Raw genomic sequence first — 13,861 nt, 5'->3', positions numbered from 1 at the left:
TAATAAATTCATTAAACTGAATTTACCCCTCGAACATTTACAACATACTGCATACATACCCAAATACAAACACATATATGCAGCATATATAATTACAATTTGTGAGAAAAGTCGAAAGAAGTGCAGTTATCGATTTCACGAGATGCAAAATTCGACGTAATTTCTCGTGTTGGTTAAGCAAAAAGAAAGCTGATCAACTAAATACACTCGCAGAGCTGTGATATAATGAGCTGAACAATAAAGCTATGAGAAGAGTAAAAATAGCCCACAAAACGATCATTCTTACGATGAGAATAAAAAGTTTAATAAAGTAGGCTATTAATAGAGAATTACCACGATCAATTATAGGCAACTTCCTAAATCGAATAAAATTCACTTCTCAATGGGATAATTATAGCCAGAAGATTGCAATAATAGTATTGAAGAAAGATGAAAAGCAATTTGAACATAAAAATCATTTGAAAGTTGCATCAACAAATATAAAAACACCGAAAAGCAACAATGGGAGAAGAAAGAAAAAAGCAATGTATACATTATGCATATATAGATATGTATGTATGCGTACAAAATTACGAGATATAATATTTCAAAGTCGTTCATTCACAGGATGGTATTTCAAAAAATTTTGATGTCCGCTGACACTTGCCTGACAGGCGAACCAGAGTCTGTCATCACGAAAGATTGACGAGACCGAGGGCAGAGAGCTTAAACTTGGACCAAGGACGCCACGCTAGTCAAGCCTGTTTAGGGACATGGCGGGAGGATGCACGATGGCTTGTCAACGCTGCTGGTCGATTTCACGGCAGGTTCACAACCGTCATTGAACAGCATGTCAGTTTTGAAATCAATTTTTCTATCCCAAAGAGAATTGTCGCCTTGTATTATTTCATATCACTTTTGCCCTTGTACAGAAACAAGCCTGATAATTGCTGTAACTGTTGCTAATAACTCTTTGATTTCAATCAACTTCATCTCAATCCAACTTCATTCCAACAAACACAAGATATGCATAGAAAAATTAAGAAAACCTTATTACCACTGGTTGATACAGGGTATTTGAATGACAGACGCGCATGACGGCACTTTTAACAGTAGTTAATGAGAAGTTGAACAAAAATTTTTTCAATATTTTCAATTAATTTCTTTTCCAAACTCATTTAATTGCTATATTAAAAACTGATGGATTAGAATTTCTACTTGAAATTGAACAGAAAAATGAATTCGCCAGATTTTCCTAATCCAGTTATTAAATGTGAAAAGCAATTTATCATCTGCCATTATTATGCAATGACACTTTCACAGTAGACAAGACAAGCCTGCTGTTATAAAACGTCTGACAAATGGACTACTGAATTTTTAACCAACGCATACTGTGAATGGTGATGAACAGAAGAACAGCAAAGACAATAAATAAAGAAATAAATAATTGATTAAAACAATATTTTCCTTTACAATAATACAATTGTATACTATTGTCCAATGCGGAGTGCTTCTAATCAATATACCACCTGACAACAATAACAGTAACAACAACGATAACAATGCTAACAATGAAAATGCACAAAATGTCATCAATAACAAAGTAGATGGAATAAATAAATAAATGACTGTGCATGAATAATTAACCAATTGGATCAAATTTGCCAATTTGAAAATTACACTCTACAAACAGTATACATACATAATGTCAAGAATAATTGCTTGAAAAAGGGTCGTTCGTTATTAGCCCGATTGATAAGTAAAATGCAAAATAGTAAATGAATACGCGCAAAACAAAAAAAATAGAATTTTAGTTACCTTTTACAAAGGTTGGTGTGGTGGAAGATTGCAAATTCATGGTTCACTGAACTGCTGCACTCAGGCAATCAAATGGAATTATATGCCATGTTGAATTCTCAGCTGAAAAATTCCAATCAAACATTTTCAGATGAACATAAAATAAGAAGAAAAACAAAACAAAAGGTAACAACCGAAACAGCAACACCGAAAAAGCATAAGCTGTTGATCAATGACCGTCAAATCGACTTGGTGAACAGAAGCTCAAGCTTACATAAGACAAATTTACTTGTACAAGCAACACTTTTATTTTCATTCTGTATTCAGTTGAACGTAATTTTGTCCAATTACAACAGTTTATACATATATTTTTCATCATTTAATGCTAAAAATTAGAAAACAAAAAAATCACTAAAAAATGTACGGTAGAAATATAAATAACAACTGTTCTCTTACTAGAATAAGGTGAAAAAATAATATTCAACTGAATTTAGACAAAATCTTTGTAATAAGAACAACAACAATAATAATAATAAAATTTTAAATTAAACCAAATTATATAACACCTGAAATACGTAAAATATTACAGTAAGAAATTTTATTTTACATTCTTGCCACAAAAGTAAAAGATTTGTTCAAGTCCCGTAAAAATGACTTCCACCATGTGGGATTCAAGACAAAAAAATTAGACAAATATCTAATAATTAATAATAAATAAATAAATATATATATATATATATATATATATATATATATATCAAGGCAGTATAAAGTGAAACAAATCAACTGTCAAAGAGGTTAAATTTTTTCAAAAAAAAACAGTATTTTACCATGATTGAAGTGTGAAAATTGAAACCAAATTAAAAATACGAATAACAGTAAAGCAAAAATAAAAAAATAAAAATTATTTTCCTTCCCATCTTCCACCTTTTACACTTGCTGCCGCGCTGGCTTGGTTTTCAACTGTTTTCTGTCGTTTGATCTGACGGTGGTGGTATTGGTTCCGGTACGAATTCTTCAATCTCTTTCCATATCAATTCTACATGATAAATTGAAAAAAAATTAAATGGATAAAAGCAATCAATAAAATCATATATTATTATTAACTTCTCCATTCGTCCAAAGGTAATTCGAGATTGTCGAAAAAAAAGTCAATCGGTTCACAATCTGGTTCATCGTCTGGATCATGGAACTGACTCACGTAAGGATGTTCCAAAGCTTCGGTTGCAGTCAAACTTGAACATTAAAAAATAAAAAAAACATATACTATTGCAAAAAGTAATATGTAATTTTACAATACCGCTTGTCTGGATCTAAAATTAACATTTTTTGCAGCAAATCGATAGCACTGTCTGAACCGCCGGTGAAAACTTGCTTAAAATCCTGTGGCTCCAATTTTGGCAAACTTCTGATGTAATTTTTCGCGTCGTCTGATTGCATTTTTGAAATGAGCTCTTCGTCCGGCGTGCCCACAAGTTGCATTATTCGATTCAGTTGATCAATATCTACAGTTTTTAACAAACAAACATCTGTGCATGCGCATATACGATGAAATTTGATAGAAAATTCCATGACTTACAGTCTGCGCCAGGAAATAAGGGTTTTCTTGTAATCAACTCGCCCATTATACAACCAACGGACCAAATGTCCACTGTACAAAACAATGTGCTTAAATTTCAAATACAACATTTACGAACAACAACAACCTGTTTTGTCGTAATGCATCCAGTTAAGCACAATTTCCGGTGCGCGATACCACCTCGTTGCCACATAACCTGTCATCTCATCATTTGCTTGCCTTGCAAGACCAAAGTCCAAAATCTGAATTCACCACCAACAACAACAGCAATAATGCAATAAATTTATTCTGCTTCTCAACACTTACTCTGAGTTCACAGTCTTCGTTCACTGCAATATTGCTAGGCTTGAGATCCTACAAAAGGAAATTAACAATAAATTGAAAGAAAAAGAAAAGGAAAATATGCATACGCGATGAATAATGCCAGCCGAATGAATGTACTAGAATAATTAAGAAAACAATATTTAATTTACAATAAAAATGATAATTATTCAAATTATCATAATTCTTCTACTTTGAGGCCGCGTAAAATTTGATAAACTAAAAATTGAACGTGATCTTCAGTGAGCTGCTGAATTTTTAAAATATTGCTCAAATCGGTGCCCATCAGTGAAGAAGCCATATATCTGAAAAACAAAAATCAAAATGCAAATATTGTACACGTTTGTTTCCGAAATACAACAAAATGCATCCCTTACACATCAGTGAGAGATTCGGCGGATTCATCACAGGTAAATAAATCAACCAAATCAATCACCTGAAAATAATTTTCAAATAAATATTTTAAAAATACAGAAAAAATCAAATTAAAAAATTCTGATTTCTTTTCAGTAACATTTTCATGCAGTGATCGACAGAAAAAAATGCAGTTCAAAAAATATTAAAAAATAATTATACTGTAAAGTAAAGATAATGAAGTAAATTCAAGAATGCTACACAAATGATGATAACTGAAAATAATTGCTAATGAAAAGAGCATACAGCGAAACATGTTTACATCACTTTATGTGAATATTTATAGCGCAAATTTATAACAAGCTGACAAGCTAGCCAGTTCAGCTAACTAGCCAGCTAACTCTCACGTTTTCATGCTTCATGTGCTTGAGCACTTTCAATTCTCGGAATGTGCGTTTGGCATGTGTAGCGCTTTGGAAAGGGCGCATCAGCTTCTTGATTGCCACTTTCGTGCCCCGTCGTTTATCCCGCGCAGAGCTGCAATGGAATTTGAAACAACAACAGCAGAACAATTATAATTATATAATGACAGCAGCATTGAAAATGTAACTTAGAACAATGAATGATTTAATCAACGAAATTAAAAACTAACGAACATTCTCCAAAAACATACCAGACACATCCATAAGCTCCGTGTCCAACTGGAATCAAATCTTCATAATAGTTTGGTACTTTCCATTCAGTTTTGTTCAACTCCAAGCTCTGATAGTCTACTTTCATTGCTTTGTTTTGGTCGCTAAAATGAAAATTGAAGAATGCACAGCAAAAACAGGCCAAAATACTGTGGGCAAATTAAACTGTCGACAAACACACTGAAAACATGTTTCTGATCAAAAAAGCTATGTTTACTTAAAAAATTTTTTTGCACATCCAGTAAAACGGATGCAATAATAATAGTGGTAATAATAAAATTTTCACTATTTTCTACAACTAAAAACAAATTAAACTATCAATATCGAATTTTCAAAGCATATATATTGTAAAAATCGAATTAGAGAAAGAGAAAGGAAATAAAAGAGATTTCATCATATAAGAAACCGCCTTTTCGACTAGATCGTTTTCAACAATATGAAAAGCACCGAAATTCAATAAAATAAAGGCCATAATTTAGAAAAACGTATAAATACATATATCAAAAAGTAATTTTAAATTTGCATCTTATTATGGACGTCGAGCGAGTCTGAAGCTTGTACTTCGAGTTGTACCGTCTCTGAGTGTGGGTGCAAAGCTGTGATTTTCAAAAACCAAAGATGTTTCGTCACCGTGATTGCTTGTCTTACGCAACGTTCCATAAGGAGTCACGTACGACACTGATGAGGTGGACAAATTCAAAGATCCGACACCTGGAAAACTGAACACCAGGATCAGCGAAACGAATTAATTAATAACAAGCTAGTATTTTTCAACTGTAAAGCATTGCTTACGCCGGTGGGTAGAGTTTCATCTCTTTCACTGGTTCGTACAGCGAGAGATCAGTGCAAGCGTTCTGCAACACTGGAAGCGGCGGTGGCGGAGGAGGCAAATATGGTGAATTTTCGGCCACGTTCTTCCGAATCTTTGGCATCTGAAAGCTTACACATGAAAACAAACAAACAAACAAACAAATGACTTGACGTTTATTGTCAAATAAATAAATCAACAGACAGAAATGAACAGTCGGCCCGTTAGATATATACCTGAAATTCATCGTCTTGTCGAACAATTTTTCTCGGTTTCACGTGATGCGGTTGCGTGTGTCTCAAATGTTCGCTGCAAAGATTCAACGAACACAGCCACCAAAGAGATCCGATCAGCAACAACCAAATACCAACGAAAAGCAAAAATGGGCCTACAATCTGCAACAAGAACAAAATACTTGAAAACAACCGGAAAAAAAGTCAAAATAAATAATAATAATAATAACAGTGTACCTGAATAGGATGCAACGGTTGATCGTCTTCCAAAAATAGAACATAATAAGCCAAGTAAGTCATAACAGCACCACCGATTGAACAGAAAACTCCAAACGCCGATAGGCAAACTATCGGACTGGAACCACGAAATTTTCTTGTCCGGTATGGAAAAAATCCAAACTGGGCCGGATAAAGCACATTCCATCCTTTCGGATAATAATAAATGTACGGATCGCGGTAAGCCATCGGCCCGTAGTGAACAACCCGTTGGTTGCCTGTCCACTGCGACGGATCAAGTTCCAACGGTGTCTGCACGGCCACATCATGCTGAATCGACGTTGGCTTTTGCAAATTAGCACCTAATATGAATTGAAGTGCATTAACTTAATGAACTGATAAAATTCAAAAATTTACAATGCAAAACAGTAAATTTTCCATACCTTTGCGACGCCGAGATTTTCGCGCCAGTCGATTTGGAGCTGGTCCAAATATGAGATGTGTACGCAGCCGCTCCCGATGAGAGCCGCTTCTGTTGGTCGCCGGGTTGGTGTACATGTTTCTCATCTTTGTTTGTCTAGATATATGGTGTCGATAAAATTTCGAAAACAATACCAAAGAACAATGCTCACATTCGAACCGGAGCGCTACTGGGAAATCTTTTCCGGCAAGTTGTTCGTAAGTGATCGTGGAAAAAAAGACAAACCTTCACATAATAACCATCAACGTCAAATGATCTTGTTTCGGCGATCCACTTGTTTAACACAGTACAATTAGAAATTAAGTATCAATAGCTAGCTGCAATGCATCCGTTTGAATCAAGTAGTGAAATGATTTAAGTCGACAAGTAATACGATACCAAACAAAGTCTATCGCGTACTCTTAAAAGTTTTTATTTAAATAAAAGTTCAAAAATACGTTAAAAAGTAAATCTGTTTCAGAGATGATTTGATTTTTTACTTTTATTATTTTTAAACGAAGGTAGTAGAGTTTTTCTCAGAATTTTAGAGTTCTGCTTCTAACAGGCCAAATTAAAGATAAATATTGTCCATGTTTCATCACAAATGTATATTTGAAAATATATAAATGATATTTTTCTTCTTGTTTTTGAACGTGATCAGCAAATCAAGCCTGCAAATCAGACAGACGGTAAGGTAGTTTTTCTTTCCTGTATATCGTTTTCACGTTCAGTACAGCAATGGACTGTTTCGGCACTGCGTGTTCATTGCGTGACTTAATTACTGAAAATCAATATTAATTCCATCAGCAATTAATACAATTTGAATATTGATAAATTATCCACAGTATGTTTTACAGTACAAAAATATTGACAAGCAGGTAAATTAAGCTGAATTAATGCTTGAATAACAACGACGGCAAACATTTGTTGCACAATGGTGCATTTTAAAATATACAATTAAATGGATGGAGAGAAACGTCAGAGAATGTTATTTTAATATACTACGTACTCATTTTCTTTTTTCATCGACGCCCACAAAACAACATGTTTGCTTATTTATTTGTTTATTGCTTATCGAAGAAGTGGAAGAAAATCTTTTAAAATGTGACTGATAAAGAAGAAATGATAATTTTTTATTTTAAACTTCTTTAAACATTAAAAAACAATAAAAAAAACAGATAAGCAATTGTATAGAATGGGAAACAGAATTTTGAAAAATTGATAATTATAATATGTATAGTTTCGTTTTTTCGTTTGTTGGAGTTCAATCACCGGAAAATGAATTGCTGTACTTCAGAAAGTCGGTGATTGATTGCAGACGTCAAGCGTGTCTAGAAAGGGATGCTCAATTCTGACAAAATGAGGCGCCAAATGTCAAAGCCGATCGATTGTGACGAAATTCCAAAACGAAACTGTCAAATTGAGGAAAATTTATCAAACTGACAACATGGGAACACAGAGCTCACTTCTCATGGACATGAAAACGGACTCAACTTTGCCAAAAGCGAAACTGCAGCATCCAAAAGTGGAAACAGCTAAGGAAATAAAAAATTGATCTTCGGCAAATTCTCTGAAAGATGGCTTGTTTCAGAAAAAGTCTAAGCAGAAATTATTTGGTTTGTATCCAGTGCAAACGGGATGGATATAAAGAATAATAATACTAATAATAATGTGTTGATAAAAATAAATTTACACCCAAACAACATACAGCGGCTAGTCGAACAAATAGGCGTGTGTCATTTGTTGAGATTTATTTTCAGCTATCAACGCAGAATGCGAAAAATGTGACATACTGAACAAATTTAGCCTCACCCAAGCGAAACCACTGCTATTTTCAATAAAGTCAGCTTTAAATTTTTTATCCAATTCGATTAACGATGAAAAATAACAATTATGAACTGCTCCAAGTATGGATATGGAAGATTAATAATAATAATAATATGAAAAAGAAAACAGAAGAAGAATAAGAAGAAGCATGCTGCTTGAACTTTTCGCTTAATAAGTTCCATTTCCACTTCAACGACATGCCAGTGGAACTTGTGAAATGCTCAACTGAGATCAACCAAAGGAAAACTGACAACAAAAACAAAATCTAAGAAACGAAAGCTTGACGAAAGTGTGATGCTAGCGCTGCACAATGTTGTCGATTAACTAAATTCGACACTTTTGCCGCACTGTTGAGCGCCGCGTACACAAAGCCGACCGCCTCTGCCTTGTTGCTGATAATCACCCACCACCGGTAACTGATCGATCGTCTCATTCACTCAATCAACACCAAAAAGTACAATCGTCTGCAATTTTGCTTTGGAAAAGCTATTTTGTAAAGCAAACAATGTAAAAGATAATTGCAACAAAAACTGAAATTGCAAGATATGTTTTCGTATTTTTCTTTTGTTTTTTTCCAATTTGAATTTTAAGAAATGAAAAAAAAATCAAATAACAAAACCGAATGTAAAATAAAGTGAATCAAATACAATTCCAACAAGTGTCATTTTCAGACGGGCAATGTGGAAGAAGAAGAAGAAGAAGGAGAAGAAGAAAAAGGGATAATTCTGCTGCGCATCAAACTTGTCACAGTGGAAGTGAGATATCGCATGCCACGTTCACCACCGGGAATGTAAGCTAACATGAACCTGCAAAAAGAATGCAAAACATGTGAGAACATCAAACAACGCAGTGCATTCTTTTTTTACCAAATGAATGTGAAAACTTGTACAATTACGCAAATCAACGTCAGCAGTGTACTTCGCCACTAAAAATAGATCATTCAACATGTAAATAAACAGACTTATTATAAAGTCCACCACACACATGCACAACAAACTGTTCATATAATATGAAAATTAAAAGTTAAAACAGAAGATTTATTTTTCTTTCCTACATCATCATGGTATTGAAATGTTAATAATATGCTGAGCAGATCTGCATTTTTATAAATATATACATACATTGTTTTAATTTTTTGATCATTTAAATAAACTTAATCAAACATTGACAGCTTTACGACGTTGAAATGAGATGACGTTGCAACAATGCGATAACAGCAGCAGCAATCTCATTGAACACAGTATGCATTTTCATTAAATTGTCATTAATGTTTATTGGGAAACTATTTCAATAAAATTGCCCACCTCCTGTCCCGTCTGCTGTTTTGCTCTTTGAAACAATGCTGCTGGGAAGAAAATGAAAATTTCTTCTCAGTTCACACACACACACACACACACACACACACACACACACACACACACACACACACACACACACACACACACACACACACACACACACACACACACACACACACACAGTTGTTGTCAAAGTTGGGCTCTGCACAACGCCACACTGCTGCTTATAAACGTCGGTTAGCTCAAAAATTCTCCTACCCCTCGGATGCAAGTGTGAGTAAACACAGAAAAGTTATGCAGCGAGAACAAGCGGTTCGATCTATTTTTGATTGCTGTTTGCGTGAAATTCACCAATACTTTCAACAACAATTCAGAAATGACATGGCAAACTGAAGCTCCATTCACCTGCTAAACGGATGGATGCATAGGTTTTCCATGTCAGCAGGTCAAAATCAATACACATATATACACCGCACACACTATTCCATTCTATTCATTTACAAAGCTGACAACATTTAAACAACAATAATATCCAATACATATTATTATTATTATTAAAGGGAATTTTTTTCCCAGTATATATCAAATATTTCGGTTTTCAATTTGTGCAGCGCAGACATTTTTACACTCACTCCTAGCAAGCAACAACATCGCTCAAACAGTGTTAAAGTGAACAAACATGCCGCAAATTTCTAACAAGAAAAGTAGACACTTTGAAACTATTGAATGATAATTGATTTTTGCTTTTTCACATAAAGCAGATTTTACAAATTACAAAACCTACAAAACAAATGACAAAATTAAATAAAAGTAGAATCAATTAATGCATTTGTCGAATGAAAAGATCATTTTTATTTCATCATTCTTAAAATAAAAACATCAACATATTAAATATGTTCTTGCTCAGATTAAAAAGTTGCTTGCTCCATTACTGATATTAAATTTGATTTTTTGCTATTTTTTTAAAATAAAAATTCATCATCGCCCCATCGTGTATTGTTTGCTATTGAACAGAACAAGTGAAGCACTTCACACTGGTATCTGGATGACTGAAAATCACTGTTCGCAGATTAACCTCTTGAAAACAAAATCACTTAATCACTTGTTCAAATTGATCCAATCGACCCAAAGTTATATCCATCTACGATCAGTTTGCCGTCATTAGTTAACGCAATTTCTCCATTTTGAAGCTTCGAAATGCACTTTGCAAATTCAACCTTATATTACTTGTCATTTAGCTATTTGTGTGTGTGTGTGTGTGTGTGTGTGCGTGTGAAACTTAGACAATCATAGAAATAAATAATTGTATGCACGTTTATCAGTTCTATATATTTGGCAAGTGAAATTCTGACCATTCAAAATTCCATAATTTAAAGTATAAAGTTGGCTGTAAAATATTTGTGAATTACAAACTGTTAACCAAGTGTAGAAAACTTCAAAAACAAGCACATTGATGCAAGATAGTTATAATCAATCAATCAACATCGATGCAGAAGGAAGACATCATCATGCAAAAGCTCAATCAGCGAGTCCATTCTTTCAGTTCATAATGGTATTGCTGAAGATAACGAACAAACAAGACGTGAGCTGCGGAAAAGAATTGCCACAAGAGAAAGTGATCCAACTGACCAAAGAGATGCAGAACGTACTAGTTCAATATACACGTATCGAAAAGTGATCGATCGATTGTACTTTGGAGCCATGAAAAGCAGCAAGCCGACCAAAGGAACAACAATCACTGCTGCTGCACGCTTCCAAACTTAGCTGATTAATTAACCAATCGCCATCCCCCCTAGATAAAACAGCTAAATGAATAAACAGCTAGCCGACTGTTATTATTCACAATTTGGGCTGAATGGAGCTGTCATAAATCATTAACATTATCTATCGTTTTGGTGCACAATAAAACAGTTCGCAATTATCAAGAACAATCCACGTGAACAACTTGTTCAAAAACAAACAACAGCATCAGTTTTGTGCCAGTTGTTTCACCATATTCAACCACTTTGAGCAATAATTTTGAAAATGAACAAAAATAAGATCTCAAACAAATTGTTCAACGTTAAAATTCTAAAAGACGAAAAATTTCAGTGAATTCCACTCAACAACAACCTATAAATATAAGCGAACAAACATACAAACAGCAAATTCAATAATAAATTGCCCATTGTTTATCTATATCAGTATCTTCTTGTTGTTGTGTTGTCGTCGTCCTCATCAACATCGTCGATATTGTTGATGGAAAAAAAATTCTCAAATTAATATTCCACAACCAACAACTGAACTATTCATTTCATTCGTGCTACATATGCAGATAAAACAATATCAGTCAACAGTAGTTAAAAACACGTATGATCATGAAATGCATAATTTTCATGTCGTCATTTATCTTTCATTCCAAAACAACGCAACGACTGCTTCACTAGAGCATCAAAAAGTTACGTTCACATTTCTCAGGGGAAAGGATGAATGTGAATATATTGAAGAAAAGAACCGCTTTGCAAGGAAATTTTAAATCAACATAAATATATAACATTTCCAATCAACTCTAGTCATTTGAATTTAAAATAATTTGCAACAAAAATGAAAAATATCAGAGAAAGCAATCTATCATTGGAAAAGTGGAAAAAAAGAACAATTAATAAAACAAACTGCTAAAAAAAGCACAAGCTGCAAAAATGTGATATATACATGTATGTATGTGTAAGTGAATGAATCGTCAAATGAAGTGAATCGAACCTTCCAGTTCTCATCATTGCTGTTCCTTTAAGTGAATGAGAAAAATTTCAGTTCATTCATTCAGTCACGCGTATATTTATATTGTGCATGTTTGCGTGTTCAATTTTGCTCATTCTCTCTACCACTCCTCTCCTCTCCTCTCCTCTCTCCTCCCCCTCCCCCTCCCCCTCCCATTCCCCCTCCCGCTCCCCTCTCAGCGGTTGTGTTAATCCTAGTCGTCCGGGCAAATGCAAATGCGATGACGGCAATTTATTATTGGAAAACCGTACACGCCATCGCCGACAACTTGCAAACAAACAGACCTCACCCCCAGGGGCAAATGAATCAGGCGCCGGCTAATTTGGAGGCGTCAGTTCGACGGAGGGTAATTTTGGTTGAATTCTTCCCATTTCGAAAGTCAATTGGATTTCGAAAAGCCAGCTAGTTCCCTTTTGTGCCAGTGTTTCGTGCAGTGTGGCGGAAATTTCATTTTCTCGTCAGCTTAACGGGTCGAGTGGTTAAGAAAAAATTGCATTCTCAAACCAGCCGGATCAATGCTTTCTTTCCTGGTTTGGAAAAGTGAAAGGTGATCAAGCGAAAAATCAAAATAAGCAAAAGGAAAAAATACACGAAACGTGCAATAAATTTTCAAAAGAAACTTTTTTCTCATCCGGTCAACCACCTGCCTGGTAATGATGCTTAATGCCAAAGAAATTATTGGAATCAATCGACCAACGGTCATTTGAAAAGTGAAATTGAAATTCAACAACAACTTATTCCATTATGAACAGGCCAAAAATACGGCAGCAGCCTTGATAAATCAATTTAAGAGAACTACGGAAAAAAATGAATATCTAAACAAAGAAATAGGCCCTATTTTGGTGAACAAACGGAGAGAGAGAGAGAGAGATGCAGCTTGCGTTGCAAGATAAAGTGCCGTCTGTCAGTCACTTGGTCGTCATCAGTCGGCTGTTGGTGTAAGTACACGGGGCTAATTAACGTTGAAACTATCAACGGTTCGACTAGCGAACGAATCGATCAAAAAACAAAAATCAGACACTACAACAACTGCATGAACGCACAACAACATTGTGCGTACAGATGGTGTTAAAGATCATCGAAACACGCGGTTCGTCTCCGTCGTCAATTCGAGCACACAACGAGTGACAGTTTCTGTGTCCAATGATCCAGTCAACCCATTTTGGACAATTGATCAACAGCAGAGCCGTCTGGTGGCTGTCGACACGAAAACACGGCTAGTGCACAAAATTTCGTTCGTCGTTTCCACAAAGACCTCAGGATTGCCCAACCGACTCACCAACCAACCAACCAACCAACCGATCAACCAATCGACCAACCATCATGCAACCAATCGGCCAACCATCATGCAACCAATCGACCAACCAACCAGAACATTTTCACTTATTCTTTCTCACTCTCTGCCTGTCTGCTTCTCTCCCACTCTCCTTTATTCTTTCTCTCCTTGCAATTTATTCGTTTACTAGTCGTCGTTCACTCGTTGACTCTATTTGCCTCTCTAACTTTAATTTTTCCCTCTTCTGTTCAACTTTGTCTCTCA

General features: G+C 34.9%; 2 protein-coding genes across 2 annotated transcripts; both read right to left on the bottom strand.

Moving 5' to 3' along the window:
- Window positions 1-2,878: 2,878 nt before the first annotated feature.
- Window positions 2,879-4,810, bottom strand: Tsp_03128 (mitogen-activated protein kinase 14a). The gene is made up of 10 exons (XM_003379419.1): window positions 4,704-4,810; window positions 4,438-4,567; window positions 4,054-4,112; window positions 3,870-3,981; window positions 3,766-3,795; window positions 3,662-3,709; window positions 3,483-3,597; window positions 3,356-3,427; window positions 3,077-3,281; window positions 2,879-3,011 (listed from the first exon to the last, which is right to left on the bottom strand). The coding sequence occupies exons 1-10, from the start codon at window positions 4,808-4,810 to the stop codon at window positions 2,879-2,881; spliced, it is 1,011 nt and encodes a 336-aa protein (XP_003379467.1).
- Window positions 4,811-8,586: 3,776 nt separating this feature from the next.
- Tsp_03127 (conserved hypothetical protein) lies at window positions 8,587-9,514 on the bottom strand. Its single transcript, XM_003379418.1, has 4 exons — window positions 9,463-9,514; window positions 9,110-9,191; window positions 9,008-9,072; window positions 8,587-8,702 (listed from the first exon to the last, which is right to left on the bottom strand). Exons 1-4 carry the CDS (start codon window positions 9,512-9,514, stop codon window positions 8,587-8,589), a joined length of 315 nt encoding a protein of 104 aa, XP_003379466.1.
- Between the last annotated feature and the right edge of the window lie 4,347 nt (window positions 9,515-13,861).

The sequence above is a fragment of the Trichinella spiralis genome, assembly GCF_000181795.1.
Source record: "Trichinella spiralis strain ISS 195 chromosome Unknown Scfld2, whole genome shotgun sequence".
Classification (NCBI taxonomy): Eukaryota; Metazoa; Nematoda; class Enoplea; order Trichinellida; family Trichinellidae; genus Trichinella; species Trichinella spiralis.
This window is presented reverse-complemented; position numbering and strand designations above follow the sequence as displayed.

Bases quoted from the DNA above. Each gene is read 5' to 3' on its own strand.
- Tsp_03128 (XM_003379419.1), bottom strand. From the start codon at position 4,810: ATGAAAGTAGACTATCAGAGCTTGGAGTTGAACAAAACTGAATGGAAA. The intron at 4,568-4,703 runs GTATGTTTTTGG...ATTCCATTGCAG, and splicing joins GGAGCTTATGGATGTGTCTG to CTCTGCGCGGGATAAACGAC. The intron at 4,113-4,437 runs GTGAGAGTTAGC...AATTATTTTCAG, and splicing joins AGCACATGAAGCATGAAAAC to GTGATTGATTTGGTTGATTT.
- Tsp_03127 (XM_003379418.1), bottom strand. From the start codon at position 9,514: ATGCATACTGTGTTCAATGAGATTGCTGCTGCTGTTATCGCATTGTTG. The intron at 9,192-9,462 runs GTCATCTCATTT...ATCTATTTTTAG, and splicing joins TGTTATCGCATTGTTGCAAC to TGGCGAAGTACACTGCTGAC. The intron at 9,073-9,109 runs GTTTGATGTTCT...TTCTTTTTGCAG, and splicing joins AAAAAAGAATGCACTGCGTT to GTTCATGTTAGCTTACATTC.